A 17811-nucleotide genomic window follows, 5' to 3' on the forward strand; every position below is an offset into this window, starting at 1 on the left:
TATTCGACCGCTGAAAAATTTTGTATTTTCTTTCTTACAGATCACATTCCCCGCACAGTCCACGCAGCAAGTCCATGAAACCGCCAACAACCGCCGAAGAGCTCGCCGCGGCTGAGAGTCCACTACAGACACATGTCAAGGATATTTCGAATGCGCTCAAGCATTTTCGCGATGTAATCTTCAAATCGAAGCTCGAGGTGCTGCCGGGCAATGCAACTGTTATACTCGAGACAATCGCCAGCATGTACACTGTCTTGCAGTCGTATGCATTGGATAAACACAGCAACGTGCTTATGACGGCAACGCAACAAGTCTACCAGTCGCTGGGTAAATTAGTGAAGCTTTGCGACGAGGTAATGCTTATCTATGCAGCGCGGCGGATCGGCGACGAAGGTGTCGAAGATAATCTGCAAGGCGAGCATCAACAACTGAAGACGCTGCTCAGTGAAGATAATGTAAAGGAGATTGTTGATTTGCTTACCGATGCGGTGCGGGTAAGTGTGCGCCGAAAGAACCTGCTACTTGTTTGCATATAAACGTATGTGTCTCAGTGCTTGTGTGTGTGTGGGCTTGTTGAGTGGTGATCACGTTGTTCATTTCGCTCAGCTGTGCGGTGCGCAAAAATGTCGTTGCAAACTAAACAAAGCAAAAATCAGAAAAAATAATAAAAAAAAACAAGTTTAAAGAAAACAAACTCACATCATAATGAATCAGCGCCCTGAGGCTGACAATATTCTTCTGCCACCGACTGCATTTACTTGCCGTCTGATTCAGCGTTAAAAATAGCGCGCCAGAGAGCGTATTAGCGTGAAAGCAAGCAAGGCGTGCTGTATTTAAAAAGTACAAACTTATGAAAAAATATGTAAAAAAGATTAATGTAAAGGTTCAGGGTCATACAGAGAGATGTGTTCAAATTGCCGTATGCATGTGTTCGTAGCTTCTCGGTTTAGCTCAATTGCCACTAATTAATTGTAATGTTGCTTTGTTTATACAATTTACATCATTTATTTTATTATTCCACTTGTTCTGTAGAATTTGGCGTCGCTTGCCCATCAGAAACTGAAGGAACGCGAGGAGAGCGCTTTGAAGTATGTGCCAGATAATGCCGACACAGCTGCATTGACTAACAGTACTCCAGCCGTATCGCACAATCATCTAATGCATCTGCCGGTGGAAGTCGCTGGGCAACGTACATCGCTGCCGGACATAACGCTAACACCGAAGTAGGTCTCACAAATGATTATTACATTTTGCATAACCTATTTTTATTAGTGTTTACCTAATTGTTTTTTTTTTACAACTGGGTTTATATTGAGTGACTAAAAGCGTTGTAATGAAGGAAAATTAGAATAGTTGGGTTATGTTAATTATGGATGTTGAACAACTGGATAAAATTTTATGAAACAATTTTGAAGATCTGGAAATTTTTTTCTAACAACTACAATTTAAAAATATGATATTTTATTAAAACGAAAATTATTTTATTAATAATGTTATGCTTATAAGAAATCGGGAAACCTAAACCTATGCAAGGAATCAGTAGTAAGGGGGTTTTCAATTAAGCAGTGGTTAAGCTCACCAAATCATTAGGGTTTTCCATTGCCAGGCCTGTAGTCAGATCTACATAAAAGGTCCGTGATTTATGACTATTTTTGCATTATTAACTAAGCTTTTTTAAACATTATTTGTTTCTTTGTCATAGCAACAATAACAAAATTCATTCAGCTATATCATATATCAGCTATCAATATCTCTTCACCTTTTCTTATATTTTACTTCTTCATCAGTACATTGACCTCTTTACCTCTTCACCTTTCTTATAACTTACTTGTTCATCTTCTACTATATTAAATTGCATAAAACCTAGCTACTAATATTTATATTATTTAAAATACTTGCCTTTGTAGAGAACGTGATATCTTAGAGAAAACCAACTCGAATCCCATACGCGCCTCACACAGTACCGAGAGCATTCTACGCGATACCAGCCCTCCACCTAAACCACCGCTACCGAACAGGTGAGCAACTAAAACTGACCAACAAATAACTTAACTCTAAATATATGTACGAACACTTTTCTAGACCACCACCGCTACCACCGAAACGCCGCAATCAACAACATTGTCTAAATAATAAGAGCATCAACTCGGATTTGGACTGGAGTTCGGACATTTCGTTGGGCAACTATGGCGCTGATTAGTAAGTTGGCAATAATTTTAATAATCTTTAAAGAGCATCAAATTAATAATATGATTTTTTCAAGTATAAGCAATCTTTCGGTGCACTCACACTCGCCGGATGAAAATTCTAGTCAATGTTCACTCGATTCAGAGCTGAATCATTCACGCGAGGAGGAGGAACTCAAGGCACTGGGTTTGGGCAATCGCTTCAACGACAGCATGCTCGATAATGATGTTGATAAATTGAACATATCAAGTAAGTTTGATCAATAATAAGGTTTACAAAACAAAAATAAGACAAATTACTAACCATAAAATTAATTTAAAATAATAATAAAAAAATATATATAAACGCAAACACAAATCTTATACATATATAGAACCACTATTAAGCGGTGGCAAGCGTGTTACGTTGAACAATAAAATGGCATGCAACAAAACAATTGGCAGTGGTAATGAGTCCACCAACAACACTGCCGTCGTGACACAAACACAAAACTTAGCGACGGATAATACCAAACGGCGTGCCATCGTCACTAGTTCCATTGCTAGCGATGGCGCAGATGAGTGTGATTTTATGTTGCAAAGTGGCAACGGTAATAATGGCACTGGCGGCAGCGCTTTGGATAAACTGGAAATGCGCAAAAATACTAACAATCGTCATTCCAATGAATCGGGTACTTAAAGAATATCAATTTTACTACATTTTGTATGCCTCCACATTGCATTACTGCGTATCATGCTAATATTTTGCGTTTTTTTTTCTGTTTGTTGTCACTAAGTTTTCGACGTGGTTTTCGTTTTGTTTTTCTAATCTCGAACATAGTACATATACGTAAACAGCATGCCTCGTTCCACATTGAAAACATTTTCGTTGTTGGTTTGTTATTGTGTTTTTTTGTTTCGTTGTTGTTATAGTTTTAATTTGTTACTGTTGACTGTCGTAACTAATTTTAAGTATTATTTATAATTTTTTTATGAATTTATATTTAATTGGTTTATTATTTCATATGCGTATTGTAACCGTTTTTGTGAATATATATTTTCCACTATATTAATTATGCACATAAACTCCAGCTCAACTTCATACATTAATCCTCACGCTGCATATGTATTTATTGTCCCTACAGGCTTCGTTTCTATGACATCGGTGCGCACTTCGGCACAGAGTGTCTCGAAACGTTCATCCGATGGCGGCTTTCAATCGTCCACCAAATCGAGTTCGAATTCAGAAATTGCATTCGATGCCATTGAATCGTCGAGTAGTGGTGAATTCCACACACAAGCGCAGGAGTTCCATCAACACACCACACATTCGACTATGACGAGCACCATGTCATCGACCATGATGGCCACATCGACGAGCATACTAAACAATATGTCTACATTGTCGCATGAGGCACGTTCGATTAGCAACACCAGCAGCATTAGTCCTGATCACTTTGAGAACAGCGGTCTGTTGACCGAACGCTCAATGCATACCAGCAGCACTAGTCATGTCACACAATCATCCTTCTCATCGCTGGTAAAGGCTAGTAGTCTGGATACGGCCTCATCATCGGATGGTGGCATGGGTTCGCACAATGACTTAGTGCCACCAGCATTGCCACCCAAAACTAGTCGGAACAAAGATGCGCGTATATTTTCGCAATATGATAATTTCGATGAAATGGACGATCACAATGGGTGAGTTGGGTGTATGAAATGGAGAGGACAAAATTTATAGTTAAATCATATATTGACCCTGTATGAAAGCGGTACTAAAAAAACATAAAAAATCGTAAAGTTTTTCTTATTTTCGAACATTAAAATTGTTTGTCAAAAAATTTAAATTTTAAAATTGTTTTAAAAAATTGAGACTTAATTATTTTAATTTTTTTGTTTAAATATTACGCGCTACAAAAAATTGAACTCGAACATTGAATTCGAACATTAAAATTGTTTGCCAAAAAATTTAAATTTCCAAATTGTTTTAAAAAATTGAGACTTAATTATTTTAATTTTTTTGTTTAAATATTACGCGCTACAAATTTTTTTTTAATATATTGTCAAAAATTTTCAAAACCTAGTAACTAATATTTATATATATCTTTTTGTAGTGAAATTCCCGAACTTCGCCAACATCATCACACCCACTACAGCAGTTATAGTCAGCATCATAATCATCATTTCCATCATAATCACTATCAGCATCACGTGTCACCGTGGCAGCAAACGAAACATCAAAGTCTACTCGACTCCAGGCAATTGGTTAGCGGTTTTGTGAGCAGTTGCACGAGTATTGGCGATCCGGAGCAACCGCCACCGCTACCGGTCAAGAAAAAGCACAGTAAGTTCAATCACACGGCACACACAGTTAATTTATATTTTCGTATTTTTTTCTCTCTTCTGTTTTCTTTTTCTATATTTTTTGTCACTGATGATTTGTATTTACGTCACATATATTGCGTTCGGTTCTACATACTCGTACATACATACATACATATGTATTTATATTGTTTTGTGTAATTTGTTTGTGTATTATTTGTAAAAATATATACAATGCCCATACGCCCACACACACACACACACATGCCAACAAAACCACAAAAACCACATCGTATGTTGTCATGGTATCCACTGTTTTCCTGATTACGTTTCGCGGCGGTGGTCCATCCACTTTCACCTTCGCACAATATGCATACATACAAACATACATACATATGTAATTTGTATTTTGTTTGTGGCCATCGTCACTTTATAAAAACAAAAACACGTTTAATTGCGTTGCAATGATTTGAATTAAATTTATCTCTAAAATAATTTACTTTTGTTTTGGAATTTTTTTACAATTTTAATTTCATTAAACTTTTTTTAAAATAGTATTTATCACAAGTCTGTTGCATTCAATATCAAACGTAATACACATAAACGCCAAACAACAACAACTAAAGCGACAACTTGTACAAACGAAAACAGTACAACAACACTTACAGAATCAACTTTACCGCCAACGACTTCCGCATTTTCCGCTACACTTCCGTTATATACTCATAGCAGTAGTAGCAATTCTCAAACACAAATGTGTCACAACAATCTCAATAACTGTACACGCAAACACAGTAGTAATCAGCCAAATGACTTGTTTAGTAGCAGCAGCAAACAAATACAACAACAAATACATATACAAACCCATAACGTAGCTGACCAAACAGAAACAGAAACTGAAACCGAAACAACTGCAACTACAACTCCAACACCACCAACAACAATTACCAATAAACATTATTATGCGCATAATAATACTATTGATATGAATAATAAATGTAATATTGTCTTGCGAAAAACACTAACCGAAATGAATTGTTCTAACGATTTAGTGTTTCAAAGTGTGGCCTTCTCGGGTAAGTTGGATTGCCTGTGTTCACTCCACTCTCCACCTTCACTCTTTATTTTAGCAAACAAATTTGTTGTTTTGCATTTAGTGCAATTGGCAATACATTTATATATTATATAATATTTGATTGCATAATTGACTTTTTGTTGTTATTGCTTTATATGTTATATACATACATACATACATATATGTATGATATGTATTTAATTAATGTTACAGCGTTGATATTTCTTAAAACTATATAATTGAATGAATGTGTGTTCTTTCGTTGATTTATTCATTGATTGATTTCTACTATAGAACAGTTTTATTTTTTCTTGGCGCTTTCGAGTTGCTTTCTCACATATCATCACTGCAATCGAAAATCGAGCCTGAAAAAAATCATCAAATGGGTGCTCCATTAGGTGATGCACAACTATTTATTAAAAAAAACTAATGCAATTGCTAAAAAATTAGATTTCGAATATAATTTCGAAAAAAACAAATTTATATGAAATAAAATAAAATTTTATTTTTGTAATATTTACCTTTTCTCTATTAAAAATATTTCTAAAACAATTTACAATTACATATTTCCACATATATAATTTTCAAGATCCAGCAATTACATTTTCGAATGTTAATTTCGAATTTTTAAAAGCTTATATAAAAATATTTCACAATCTTTTATAAGTAATACAAAATTCGATCTCTCCTTCAATAAAGGAAAATTATAAATAATTAAATTATTCAAAAACAGTCTTTGCAGAGTTTTTTGTTTTCGAAATTAAAACTAATGAATACAGTGGAACATTTAAAATTAATATGTATGGAAATACTTTTAAAGCTTACAAGTTAGTATTTCATTACCCGAAAAGTGAAGCTCCAATTTAACTTTCTAAAAACAAGTCACCTCGTTTCAAAAATACAATAAATTTGTAGATTATTAATATTTTCATACAAAAATATGTGCATAACCTCTAACTACGTACAACTCAAAATTTATATCAGTTGCGATAATTTTTAATATTTTTTTACGTTATAAATTTTTACAAATGGACTTTAACCTAAAAATATTTTCATCTTTTGGTTCAATTTCTATAACTTCTTGAAGAATAATCTCAAATTTGTAGCTACACCTATTAATTGATAAAAGTATTTATGCCTTCTCATTATATGCACATTATTTGCATTTCAAGCATATTTAAGTTTATAACCTCAAACTAGTTCCAACTCAAAAATGCCTATTTTGAAGTTTAAATTTTGTTACTTCACAGTTGTGTTAAACGTTACGTTGCGCGAAGTGCTTCTAATTTATGTACGCCGTTGCGCATGTGTTTCAGTTTTTGCAAAATTGTTAAATTTTCGTTTAAATTCTACAGTAGTCAGCGCTGTTGGCCTAGCGCAGTGCATATTCTACGATAATGTAAGCTTTCAAGTTAATTTCGTTACCTATACTTTTATAAATGTCACGCCTTCAAACTCAGTTGCGGCTTTGAAAATCATTTTGCCTTCTTCATTTGTAGCCGTGTCTCTCTGTCTCCCATCTGCAAACTACATACAAATTCATTTGTCTAGAACAACGCTTGGATGCTAAGACATCGCTCTAAAATGTTTACCGTTTAACTGTCATTCACTGCTTCCGATTCCTTCTACATTATTTGCGCTTCTATATTAGTTGTATGAATTATTTAATATTTAATTTTCCACAGTTTTCGCATACATGGAGCTGTGTCAGGGCCCCAATCGTCCCTTTGATCGTCATACGATGCATGTGCAGGATTTAACGGGGAACATTACACATAGCCAAACAATGAAGTGAGTATATGGAATAAATATATATATATATCCAATATTTTTTACTTATTTTTTGTTATTTTTTAGTATTGTGCCACTACCAAAGGACCTATCGCCACCCATGGAGCTGGAAACGCCGCCCGCACTCCCACCAAAGAACTACAAGCAGCAGCGCAAGTCAAGCGCTACACCACCCACCATAATTACAACGCCACCACCTAGTCCAAAGCCTACACATTTAAGTGCTAGTGCAGATGCTGAGAACGGGCGTCCGGCGCGCGTTATATCCGCCACACAAGGCAGCGAAATGATGACGACCGTGTGTGAGGAGCTTGGCGATCTAACCGAGGAGGAACAAGCTTCGCTGCGTCACTCTCACCAGCTGCCCAATGAGAATGGTCACAATAATCATGTGACACATCGTCATTCACCATTGCGGCGCGCCGACACACATGAGGGCACACCCAGCAGCCGGTCGGAGAGTGCCGGCGAAGATCAATTGCTGCAGAACAATAGCTTTAGTGATGATAAGGTGAGAAGGATTTGTGCTCAATTAAAAACAAACAATGTAAATATATATTTTCTTGTATAGTGTGGTGAATTGCAAACAGTGCCACAGGATGAAATGCCAAAAATGCTAGAAGAAATTGATGTTACCAAATATTTGGTGGTCAAGCGCAAGGATGAAGATGGACCGGAAGTTAAGGGCGGCTATGTGGATGCATTGATCGTGCATGCGAGTCGCGTGCAGAATGACAATGGTGAGTTAGTGTTGAATATTTTTATAATACTATACCGAAACCTTTTAAAATTTTGCCGTTGAATTTGTGATAATTGTTACAATTGTATCTATTTTATATTTCCAGCTTTCATTGATGCCTTCATCACGACGTTTCGCACCTTCATACAGCCGATCGATGTAATCGAAAAGCTAACGCATCGCTATACAATATTTTTCTGTTGCCAAAATGATCAGAAGCAACGTGTTGCACGTGAGACATTCTCACTACTAATGCGAGTAGTTGATGGTTTAACGTAAGTACCACGCTTCATTTTCTTTTAAAGCTATTTTTTTAAATTTACTCTTATATTTTAGTTCAATGGACCTGACAGATCAGCTCTTAGCGCTCATAGTCGAATTTAATTATCAACTGGTATGTGCCGGCCAATTGTATTTGGCGAAAACGTTGCGTGGCATATTCGTAGAGAAGGTAAAATCAGCTCAATAGCAATTTATACATTATCCACTAATAAAACACTTAATTGCAGGTGACGTTATACCGCGAACATCGTTTGCCACCACCCAAAGCCGATATGCATATCACCGTCACCAACCAGCCGAGCCTGCTTGAACTTAAATCGATGGAAATTGCCGAACAAATGACACTACTCGATGCCGACCTCTTTCAGAAGATCGAAATACCCGAAGTATTGCTCTTTGCCAAGGAGCAGAGTGAAGAGCGTTCGCCCAATTTGAATAAGTTCACCGAACACTTTAATAATATGTCGTTTTGGGCACGTTCGAAAATTCTCACATTAACCGATGCCAAAGAACGTGAAAAACATGTTATTAAATTCATCAAAATTATGAAATATTTGCGTAAAATGAATAATTACAATTCATATTTGGCTTTGCTGTCAGCGCTCGACTCGGCACCCATACGGCGGTAAGTTATCGCTTTCTAGTTGCTAACTAATACTTTTCGATTTTTGGTTATTTTATTTTATTGCTGTTTCTTTTGTTGTTTAGTTTGGAGTGGCCTAAGACTATAATGCAAGACATCAAGGAATACTGTCTGCTGATCGACTCTAGTTCCAGTTTTCGCGCATACCGCACTACTTTGGCTGCAACAAGTCCCCCTTGTATTCCATATATGTAAGTCTAAATTCAGTAATATTGTTTTAAGAGCTTTTTGAGACAAAGAGGAACAAAATATGTGTAAAACTAAACTAAAAGGAATTTTCAAAAAAAATTTAATTGGATTTTTTTTAATTTAAATTTTTTTATTTATTTCAATTCAAAAATTTTATTTTTTTTTTTAATTTTTATTTTTTTTTTAATTTTTATTTTTTTTTTTTTAATTTTTATTTTTTTTTTTTAATTTTTATTATTTTTTTTTTTAATTTTTAATTTTTTTATGTAATAATTTATATTTTTGTTTAAATAACTTTATTTTTTTTATCGAAAATTTTAATTTTTTTATTTAAAATGTTTTTTATTTTTTATAATCTAAAAATGTTTTATTTTTATATTTTAAAGTTTTTGCTGACATATTTAAAATCAATTTAATTTAATTTCAACAGTGGTCTAGTCCTGCAAGACTTAACTTTCGTACATGTTGGCAATCCGGATTACCTAAAAGAAGGCGTCGTCAACTTCTCCAAACGTTGGCAGCAATATAACCTTATAGAGAATATGAAGCGTTTCAAAAAATGGTGCGTACAAGAAACGAGCTTTTATAACTTTCAATATTTCTTTAACCGCATTTTTCATTCTCTTCATTTACACAGTGAGTACAACTTTCGCCGCAACGAGCGCATAATACGTTTCTTCGATAACTTTGAATATGAATTGGGTGAGGAAGAGATGTGGCAAATATCGGAGAGCATAAAACCGCGCGGCAAGCGACCTGTACAAGCCTAAACTAAGCTTGAGCAGTGAAAGTTGTACATTCACATATCCTGAAGGAATACTCAATTATCAGCAGAAACAAAAAATAATAAAAGATAAATGCACGAAATGTAATAGAATTACTTATATGCAATCTACATTCATTCAGTGCTAACAAGAGAATAGCATTTAATGAGAGTAAAAGCAGCAATGGAGAGAAAAGTAAACATAAACACAGCTATTAAACTATTAAATAGTAATAAAAGAAACAAATATTCCAATGCACAGTTATATAGGTTGCACTTGCTATCAAGATATAAATATATATATAAACGGATAGTGATAATCACCGCAACGCGCACTCATTGAATGCACAACTTAATACCGACATAAGCAAAAATTATAAACATATTTAAACCGAAAATTGCACATAAGTTCAATTTGAAAAGTAGTAAATTGCTTTAAATTAACAAAAGCTTATGAAAAATGTAGCAAAAAAAACAAAACATAAAATCAGCTCAAATGATAGAGCAACCAAATACCAAACCAAAATCAACTTGCACCGACACAAACACAACGAAATTTTATTATATTATATTGTATGTATGCATGTTTTTGTACACCTTATCAGTTTTCCATATGTGAAAGAATTTAACTGTCTCTTAATAATGTAATGAGCAGCCAACAGTAACAGAACGCCGTGTTTCATATAAAAAGCAATCAAGAATTTTTTTATATATAAATTCATGTAAAGTAACAATAAATCAACGATAAATTCATAAACCGTCAATATGTATGTGAGCAGATGTCGAAACGAGCGCTTAGCGTAACAAAAAAAAACGAATGAACTTTAAAAGTAACAAAAGATGTTTTTAAGTTTTATGCAACTTGTATTTTCTCAAAACCAAAAATAATGTTTACCATTGGAATGCAATGTTAGTGTGCTTGCAATATGATTGATTGCTTGCTGCTTGTTTTTCTCAGAACAAAATGGATTTTTGCAAATGCTTTTATGATAAGTTTGTTTTTAACAAAATATTAAAGTGGCGCGCATTTTTAAATGTTAAACTCTTATTTTTTAAACAACTATACATTTTTAAAACAAAATATAATATTAAAGCAGTCCTCAATTATAAAGCTCATTACAAAAATTCTTTAAAAGTTCTTGTAATAAAAAGTCCATTAGACTGCTTGCTATTTCGTTAATGATTTGTTCTATAAAATCCTTTTTAAATTGAAATGTGTAAACAATCATTTTATGCACTGAATCTATTGAAAATGTAATTTTATTGTAATCAATTATTGGATACTTTGTAAATAATTAACTTACTTGCATATATAACCAATAAATATTAGCATATTAGCTGAGTTAGAGCAGGCAATGCTGTAAATATAGATTGGTACTATTTTCTTGAACTACAGATTTAAAAAACATTCTGTAGGTTTTTGCACTTGTCTTTCTATTTTGAATTGTATGGCGCATGAATATAAACTAAACAGTTTTTAATTTAAAATTTAAATTTACTATAATATTTTACAACATGTTGCGATAATATAAAAATAGAATCCAATGTGATTTGAATTAAATTAACCTTCTTCAAAGAGTCATATAACTGTATAGAGTTTAGCCTAGTAGTATTCTATAAATGCATTTTTTATGTAAGAGTATTTTTAATAATTCAGATATATATTTTTATAAAAGTCAACATTTAGTGCATTCAACATTTGATTTCCCCAAGCATTAATCGAACATTTTACCACATTTGTGCGCCATTAAATTCGAAATAGCGAATAGAGCATTGCAAACCTTTCGATTTGTCTGCAAATTAACTTAATCCACAAGCACTGCTAATAACTAAACTACACACTAAACTAAATGAATATAAAGAAGACTGTCTTAGGGTATAAATTAAATAATTGCACTGCAACGTATTGGCGAGGTACCAATATGTTTTGCTGTGGTTAAATGGAAATATGGTGCAGCGAATGATGTAATCACTGCTAGCAATACAATATATTTACAAAGATGGTATTGAAAATCTATATATTTATTTATGAAATGAGTAATAGAATAAAGTGTAGCGTTTGCTTTTCATATAAAGCAAAGAGTACATTTATATATATAACAAAAAAATTGTATTCAAAAACACTGATAAAATGCATTTGTATAATTTTTAGGTTAACTCGTTACAATAGTAGTGCTGCTATCGTTTGTAAAAAATACAACATTTTAAATTATGTAAAATTTTAACAAAATTTAGTTGCAACATTTTTGTATAATAATTTCACACAAAACTATATATTATTAAGGTATATAAATAAGGCAAAATCAACTAATATATAAATATAGGTACATATGTATGTGAACAAGTAAATAATATGGTCCTACGAAACGAACTGTTTCGTTTAAAACATGCTAATGGTAGCCACTATCCATTTCCGAGCATTTATTTCTTTAATTAAATTTTTATATGTTTTTTCTTGTACCAACTAACTGAACTAATTCTTGTAAAAACGCTTATGTGCCTAATATAGTATATAAACAACTTAAATACTTTAAATTCTAAACAACTAATTATAAAATTAGTGGTTTACTTAAAATTTTTTCCCTGCTTTTATTGTTACTTTAAAACAAAAATTCATATTTATTTGTTATTTTTCTATTTTATCAATTTTTTCAATTCTTCTATTAAGAAAATATCTTGTGAAATATATTTTTCATTCGGTATATTTAATTGTAGTGCAATTTCTAATAACACTTAAGCTAAACAAAATCATATAATAAAAAGTATATGTATATGTAAATGTCAAAGAATAGCATATGTATTAGCAACTACTTATAAACAATACAAATAATGTATCATGTACAACATTACAATGATCCACATTAATGTTTGTAATTATAAATTAAGTATGAATTAATTTTATCTTATTAATATTAAAAAAAAGTAAAACTGAAAATAACTAAAACTATTTATGAAATTACTTTACAAAATAAATGTATGTACACATATTTTCCTTCGAAAGTATTGTTTTCCTCTATTAAAAAAAAAGACCTGGGATTTTCAGATATGGTGATTCCTCAAAACAGCATAAAACGCTGTTAATCTACGATATAGTTGACTGTCACTAAGGTAGTGGTGATGTATGTTTTACAAAGCGTTTAAAAATAGTGAAATTTGTAAAAACATTTTCAATAATTAATAATTTTAAAATAGTCTATCGTGGTGAAAATGTTTTTCACCGCAGCACTTTTTCTTTAATTGTACATTAGCACTACCTCTTAACATTTGTACTTCGCTGTAAAAACATTTTTCACCACCATTCTTAGCGCTCATAGTCGAATTTAATTATCAACTGGTATGTGCCGGCCAATTGTATTTGGCGAAAACGTTGCGTGGCATATTCGTAGAGAAGGTAAAATCAGCTCAATAGCAATTTATACATTATCCACTAATAAAACACTTAATTGCAGGTGACGTTATACCGCGAACATCGTTTGCCACCACCCAAAGCCGATATGCATATCACCGTCACCAACCAGCCGAGCCTGCTTGAACTTAAATCGATGGAAATTGCCGAACAAATGACACTACTCGATGCCGACCTCTTTCAGAAGATCGAAATACCCGAAGTATTGCTCTTTGCCAAGGAGCAGAGTGAAGAGCGTTCGCCCAATTTGAATAAGTTCACCGAACACTTTAATAATATGTCGTTTTGGGCACGTTCGAAAATTCTCACATTAACCGATGCCAAAGAACGTGAAAAACATGTTATTAAATTCATCAAAATTATGAAATATTTGCGTAAAATGAATAATTACAATTCATATTTGGCTTTGCTGTCAGCGCTCGACTCGGCACCCATACGGCGGTAAGTTATCGCTTTCTAGTTGCTAACTAATACTTTTCGATTTTTGGTTATTTTATTTTATTGCTGTTTCTTTTGTTGTTTAGTTTGGAGTGGCCTAAGACTATAATGCAAGACATCAAGGAATACTGTCTGCTGATCGACTCTAGTTCCAGTTTTCGCGCATACCGCACTACTTTGGCTGCAACAAGTCCCCCTTGTATTCCATATATGTAAGTCTAAATTCAGTAATATTGTTTTAAGAGCTTTTTGAGACAAAGAGGAACAAAATATGTGTAAAACTAAACTAAAAGGAATTTTCAAAAAAAATTTAATTGGATTTTTTTTAATTTAAATTTTTTTATTTATTTCAATTCAAAAATTTTATTTTTTTTTTTAATTTTTATTTTTTTTTTAATTTTTATTTTTTTTTTTTTAATTTTTATTTTTTTTTTTTAATTTTTATTATTTTTTTTTTTAATTTTTAATTTTTTTATGTAATAATTTATATTTTTGTTTAAATAACTTTATTTTTTTTATCGAAAATTTTAATTTTTTTATTTAAAATGTTTTTTATTTTTTATAATCTAAAAATGTTTTATTTTTATATTTTAAAGTTTTTGCTGACATATTTAAAATCAATTTAATTTAATTTCAACAGTGGTCTAGTCCTGCAAGACTTAACTTTCGTACATGTTGGCAATCCGGATTACCTAAAAGAAGGCGTCGTCAACTTCTCCAAACGTTGGCAGCAATATAACCTTATAGAGAATATGAAGCGTTTCAAAAAATGGTGCGTACAAGAAACGAGCTTTTATAACTTTCAATATTTCTTTAACCGCATTTTTCATTCTCTTCATTTACACAGTGAGTACAACTTTCGCCGCAACGAGCGCATAATACGTTTCTTCGATAACTTTGAATATGAATTGGGTGAGGAAGAGATGTGGCAAATATCGGAGAGCATAAAACCGCGCGGCAAGCGACCTGTACAAGCCTAAACTAAGCTTGAGCAGTGAAAGTTGTACATTCACATATCCTGAAGGAATACTCAATTATCAGCAGAAACAAAAAATAATAAAAGATAAATGCACGAAATGTAATAGAATTACTTATATGCAATCTACATTCATTCAGTGCTAACAAGAGAATAGCATTTAATGAGAGTAAAAGCAGCAATGGAGAGAAAAGTAAACATAAACACAGCTATTAAACTATTAAATAGTAATAAAAGAAACAAATATTCCAATGCACAGTTATATAGGTTGCACTTGCTATCAAGATATAAATATATATATAAACGGATAGTGATAATCACCGCAACGCGCACTCATTGAATGCACAACTTAATACCGACATAAGCAAAAATTATAAACATATTTAAACCGAAAATTGCACATAAGTTCAATTTGAAAAGTAGTAAATTGCTTTAAATTAACAAAAGCTTATGAAAAATGTAGCAAAAAAAACAAAACATAAAATCAGCTCAAATGATAGAGCAACCAAATACCAAACCAAAATCAACTTGCACCGACACAAACACAACGAAATTTTATTATATTATATTGTATGTATGCATGTTTTTGTACACCTTATCAGTTTTCCATATGTGAAAGAATTTAACTGTCTCTTAATAATGTAATGAGCAGCCAACAGTAACAGAACGCCGTGTTTCATATAAAAAGCAATCAAGAATTTTTTTATATATAAATTCATGTAAAGTAACAATAAATCAACGATAAATTCATAAACCGTCAATATGTATGTGAGCAGATGTCGAAACGAGCGCTTAGCGTAACAAAAAAAAACGAATGAACTTTAAAAGTAACAAAAGATGTTTTTAAGTTTTATGCAACTTGTATTTTCTCAAAACCAAAAATAATGTTTACCATTGGAATGCAATGTTAGTGTGCTTGCAATATGATTGATTGCTTGCTGCTTGTTTTTCTCAGAACAAAATGGATTTTTGCAAATGCTTTTATGATAAGTTTGTTTTTAACAAAATATTAAAGTGGCGCGCATTTTTAAATGTTAAACTCTTATTTTTTAAACAACTATACATTTTTAAAACAAAATATAATATTAAAGCAGTCCTCAATTATAAAGCTCATTACAAAAATTCTTTAAAAGTTCTTGTAATAAAAAGTCCATTAGACTGCTTGCTATTTCGTTAATGATTTGTTCTATAAAATCCTTTTTAAATTGAAATGTGTAAACAATCATTTTATGCACTGAATCTATTGAAAATGTAATTTTATTGTAATCAATTATTGGATACTTTGTAAATAATTAACTTACTTGCATATATAACCAATAAATATTAGCATATTAGCTGAGTTAGAGCAGGCAATGCTGTAAATATAGATTGGTACTATTTTCTTGAACTACAGATTTAAAAAACATTCTGTAGGTTTTTGCACTTGTCTTTCTATTTTGAATTGTATGGCGCATGAATATAAACTAAACAGTTTTTAATTTAAAATTTAAATTTACTATAATATTTTACAACATGTTGCGATAATATAAAAATAGAATCCAATGTGATTTGAATTAAATTAACCTTCTTCAAAGAGTCATATAACTGTATAGAGTTTAGCCTAGTAGTATTCTATAAATGCATTTTTTATGTAAGAGTATTTTTAATAATTCAGATATATATTTTTATAAAAGTCAACATTTAGTGCATTCAACATTTGATTTCCCCAAGCATTAATCGAACATTTTACCACATTTGTGCGCCATTAAATTCGAAATAGCGAATAGAGCATTGCAAACCTTTCGATTTGTCTGCAAATTAACTTAATCCACAAGCACTGCTAATAACTAAACTACACACTAAACTAAATGAATATAAAGAAGACTGTCTTAGGGTATAAATTAAATAATTGCACTGCAACGTATTGGCGAGGTACCAATATGTTTTGCTGTGGTTAAATGGAAATATGGTGCAGCGAATGATGTAATCACTGCTAGCAATACAATATATTTACAAAGATGGTATTGAAAATCTATATATTTATTTATGAAATGAGTAATAGAATAAAGTGTAGCGTTTGCTTTTCATATAAAGCAAAGAGTACATTTATATATATAACAAAAAAATTGTATTCAAAAACACTGATAAAATGCATTTGTATAATTTTTAGGTTAACTCGTTACAATAGTAGTGCTGCTATCGTTTGTAAAAAATACAACATTTTAAATTATGTAAAATTTTAACAAAATTTAGTTGCAACATTTTTGTATAATAATTTCACACAAAACTATATATTATTAAGGTATATAAATAAGGCAAAATCAACTAATATATAAATATAGGTACATATGTATGTGAACAAGTAAATAATATGGTCCTACGAAACGAACTGTTTCGTTTAAAACATGCTAATGGTAGCCACTATCCATTTCCGAGCATTTATTTCTTTAATTAAATTTTTATATGTTTTTTCTTGTACCAACTAACTGAACTAATTCTTGTAAAAACGCTTATGTGCCTAATATAGTATATAAACAACTTAAATACTTTAAATTCTAAACAACTAATTATAAAATTAGTGGTTTACTTAAAATTTTTTCCCTGCTTTTATTGTTACTTTAAAACAAAAATTCATATTTATTTGTTATTTTTCTATTTTATCAATTTTTTCAATTCTTCTATTAAGAAAATATCTTGTGAAATATATTTTTCATTCGGTATATTTAATTGTAGTGCAATTTCTAATAACACTTAAGCTAAACAAAATCATATAATAAAAAGTATATGTATATGTAAATGTCAAAGAATAGCATATGTATTAGCAACTACTTATAAACAATACAAATAATGTATCATGTACAACATTACAATGATCCACATTAATGTTTGTAATTATAAATTAAGTATGAATTAATTTTATCTTATTAATATTAAAAAAAAGTAAAACTGAAAATAACTAAAACTATTTATGAAATTACTTTACAAAATAAATGTATGTACACATATTTTCCTTCGAAAGTATTGTTTTCCTCTATTAAAAAAA

The 17811-nt window shown here is 31.5% G+C and overlaps 2 protein-coding genes and 1 long non-coding RNA gene across 10 annotated transcripts in view; 2 read left to right on the forward strand and 1 right to left on the reverse strand.

Moving 5' to 3' along the window:
- The window catches only part of LOC105209090 (guanine nucleotide-releasing factor 2), a 39261-nt gene extending 27451 nt beyond the window's left edge, over positions 1-11810 (forward strand). For 5 of the 8 annotated variants that reach the window (XM_011179282.3, XM_054232327.1, XM_054232328.1 and 2 more), the window contains 18 exons: positions 41-494; positions 1033-1223; positions 1908-2018; positions 2083-2199; positions 2264-2436; positions 2561-2857; positions 3311-3866; positions 4280-4509; positions 5540-5563; positions 7248-7353; positions 7420-7864; positions 7925-8093; positions 8199-8367; positions 8429-8543; positions 8602-8999; positions 9083-9208; positions 9637-9768; positions 9844-11810. In XM_011179282.3, the coding sequence (XP_011177584.1) occupies positions 41-494; positions 1033-1223; positions 1908-2018; positions 2083-2199; positions 2264-2436; positions 2561-2857; positions 3311-3866; positions 4280-4509; positions 5540-5563; positions 7248-7353; positions 7420-7864; positions 7925-8093; positions 8199-8367; positions 8429-8543; positions 8602-8999; positions 9083-9208; positions 9637-9768; positions 9844-9976 (3946 nt within the window). In that variant the 3' untranslated portion in view covers positions 9977-11810. The remainder of the gene's footprint in view (positions 1-40; positions 495-1032; positions 1224-1907; positions 2019-2082; positions 2200-2263; positions 2437-2560; positions 2858-3310; positions 3867-4279; positions 4510-5539; positions 5564-7247; positions 7354-7419; positions 7865-7924; positions 8094-8198; positions 8368-8428; positions 8544-8601; positions 9000-9082; positions 9209-9636; positions 9769-9843) is intronic. The other 3 variants (XM_011179283.3, XM_011179281.3, XM_011179284.3) reach the window with 3 other exon arrangements.
- Positions 299-1038, reverse strand: LOC128922313 (uncharacterized). Its single transcript, XR_008471542.1, has 2 exons — positions 700-1038; positions 299-636 (listed from the first exon to the last, which is right to left on the reverse strand). It is a non-coding gene; the product is annotated as an uncharacterized LOC128922313 (long non-coding RNA).
- Positions 11811-13213: 1403 nt separating the features above from the next.
- On the forward strand, positions 13214-16627 carry LOC128922310 (guanine nucleotide-releasing factor 2-like). The gene is made up of 5 exons (XM_054232340.1): positions 13214-13360; positions 13419-13816; positions 13900-14025; positions 14454-14585; positions 14661-16627. The coding sequence occupies exons 2-5, from the start codon at positions 13464-13466 to the stop codon at positions 14791-14793; spliced, it is 744 nt and encodes a 247-aa protein (XP_054088315.1). The 5' UTR covers positions 13214-13360; positions 13419-13463; the 3' UTR covers positions 14794-16627.
- Positions 16628-17811: the final 1184 nt, after the last annotated feature.

The sequence above is a fragment of the Zeugodacus cucurbitae genome, chromosome 5 (genome assembly GCF_028554725.1).
Source record: "Zeugodacus cucurbitae isolate PBARC_wt_2022May chromosome 5, idZeuCucr1.2, whole genome shotgun sequence".
Lineage (NCBI taxonomy): Eukaryota > Metazoa > Arthropoda > Insecta > Diptera > Tephritidae > Zeugodacus > Zeugodacus cucurbitae.

Bases quoted from the DNA above. Each gene is read 5' to 3' on its own strand.
- LOC128922310 (XM_054232340.1), top strand. From the start codon at position 13,464: ATGCATATCACCGTCACCAACCAGCCGAGCCTGCTTGAACTTAAATCG. The intron at 13,817-13,899 runs GTAAGTTATCGC...TTTGTTGTTTAG, and splicing joins GACTCGGCACCCATACGGCG to TTTGGAGTGGCCTAAGACTA. The intron at 14,026-14,453 runs GTAAGTCTAAAT...TAATTTCAACAG, and splicing joins CCCCCTTGTATTCCATATAT to TGGTCTAGTCCTGCAAGACT.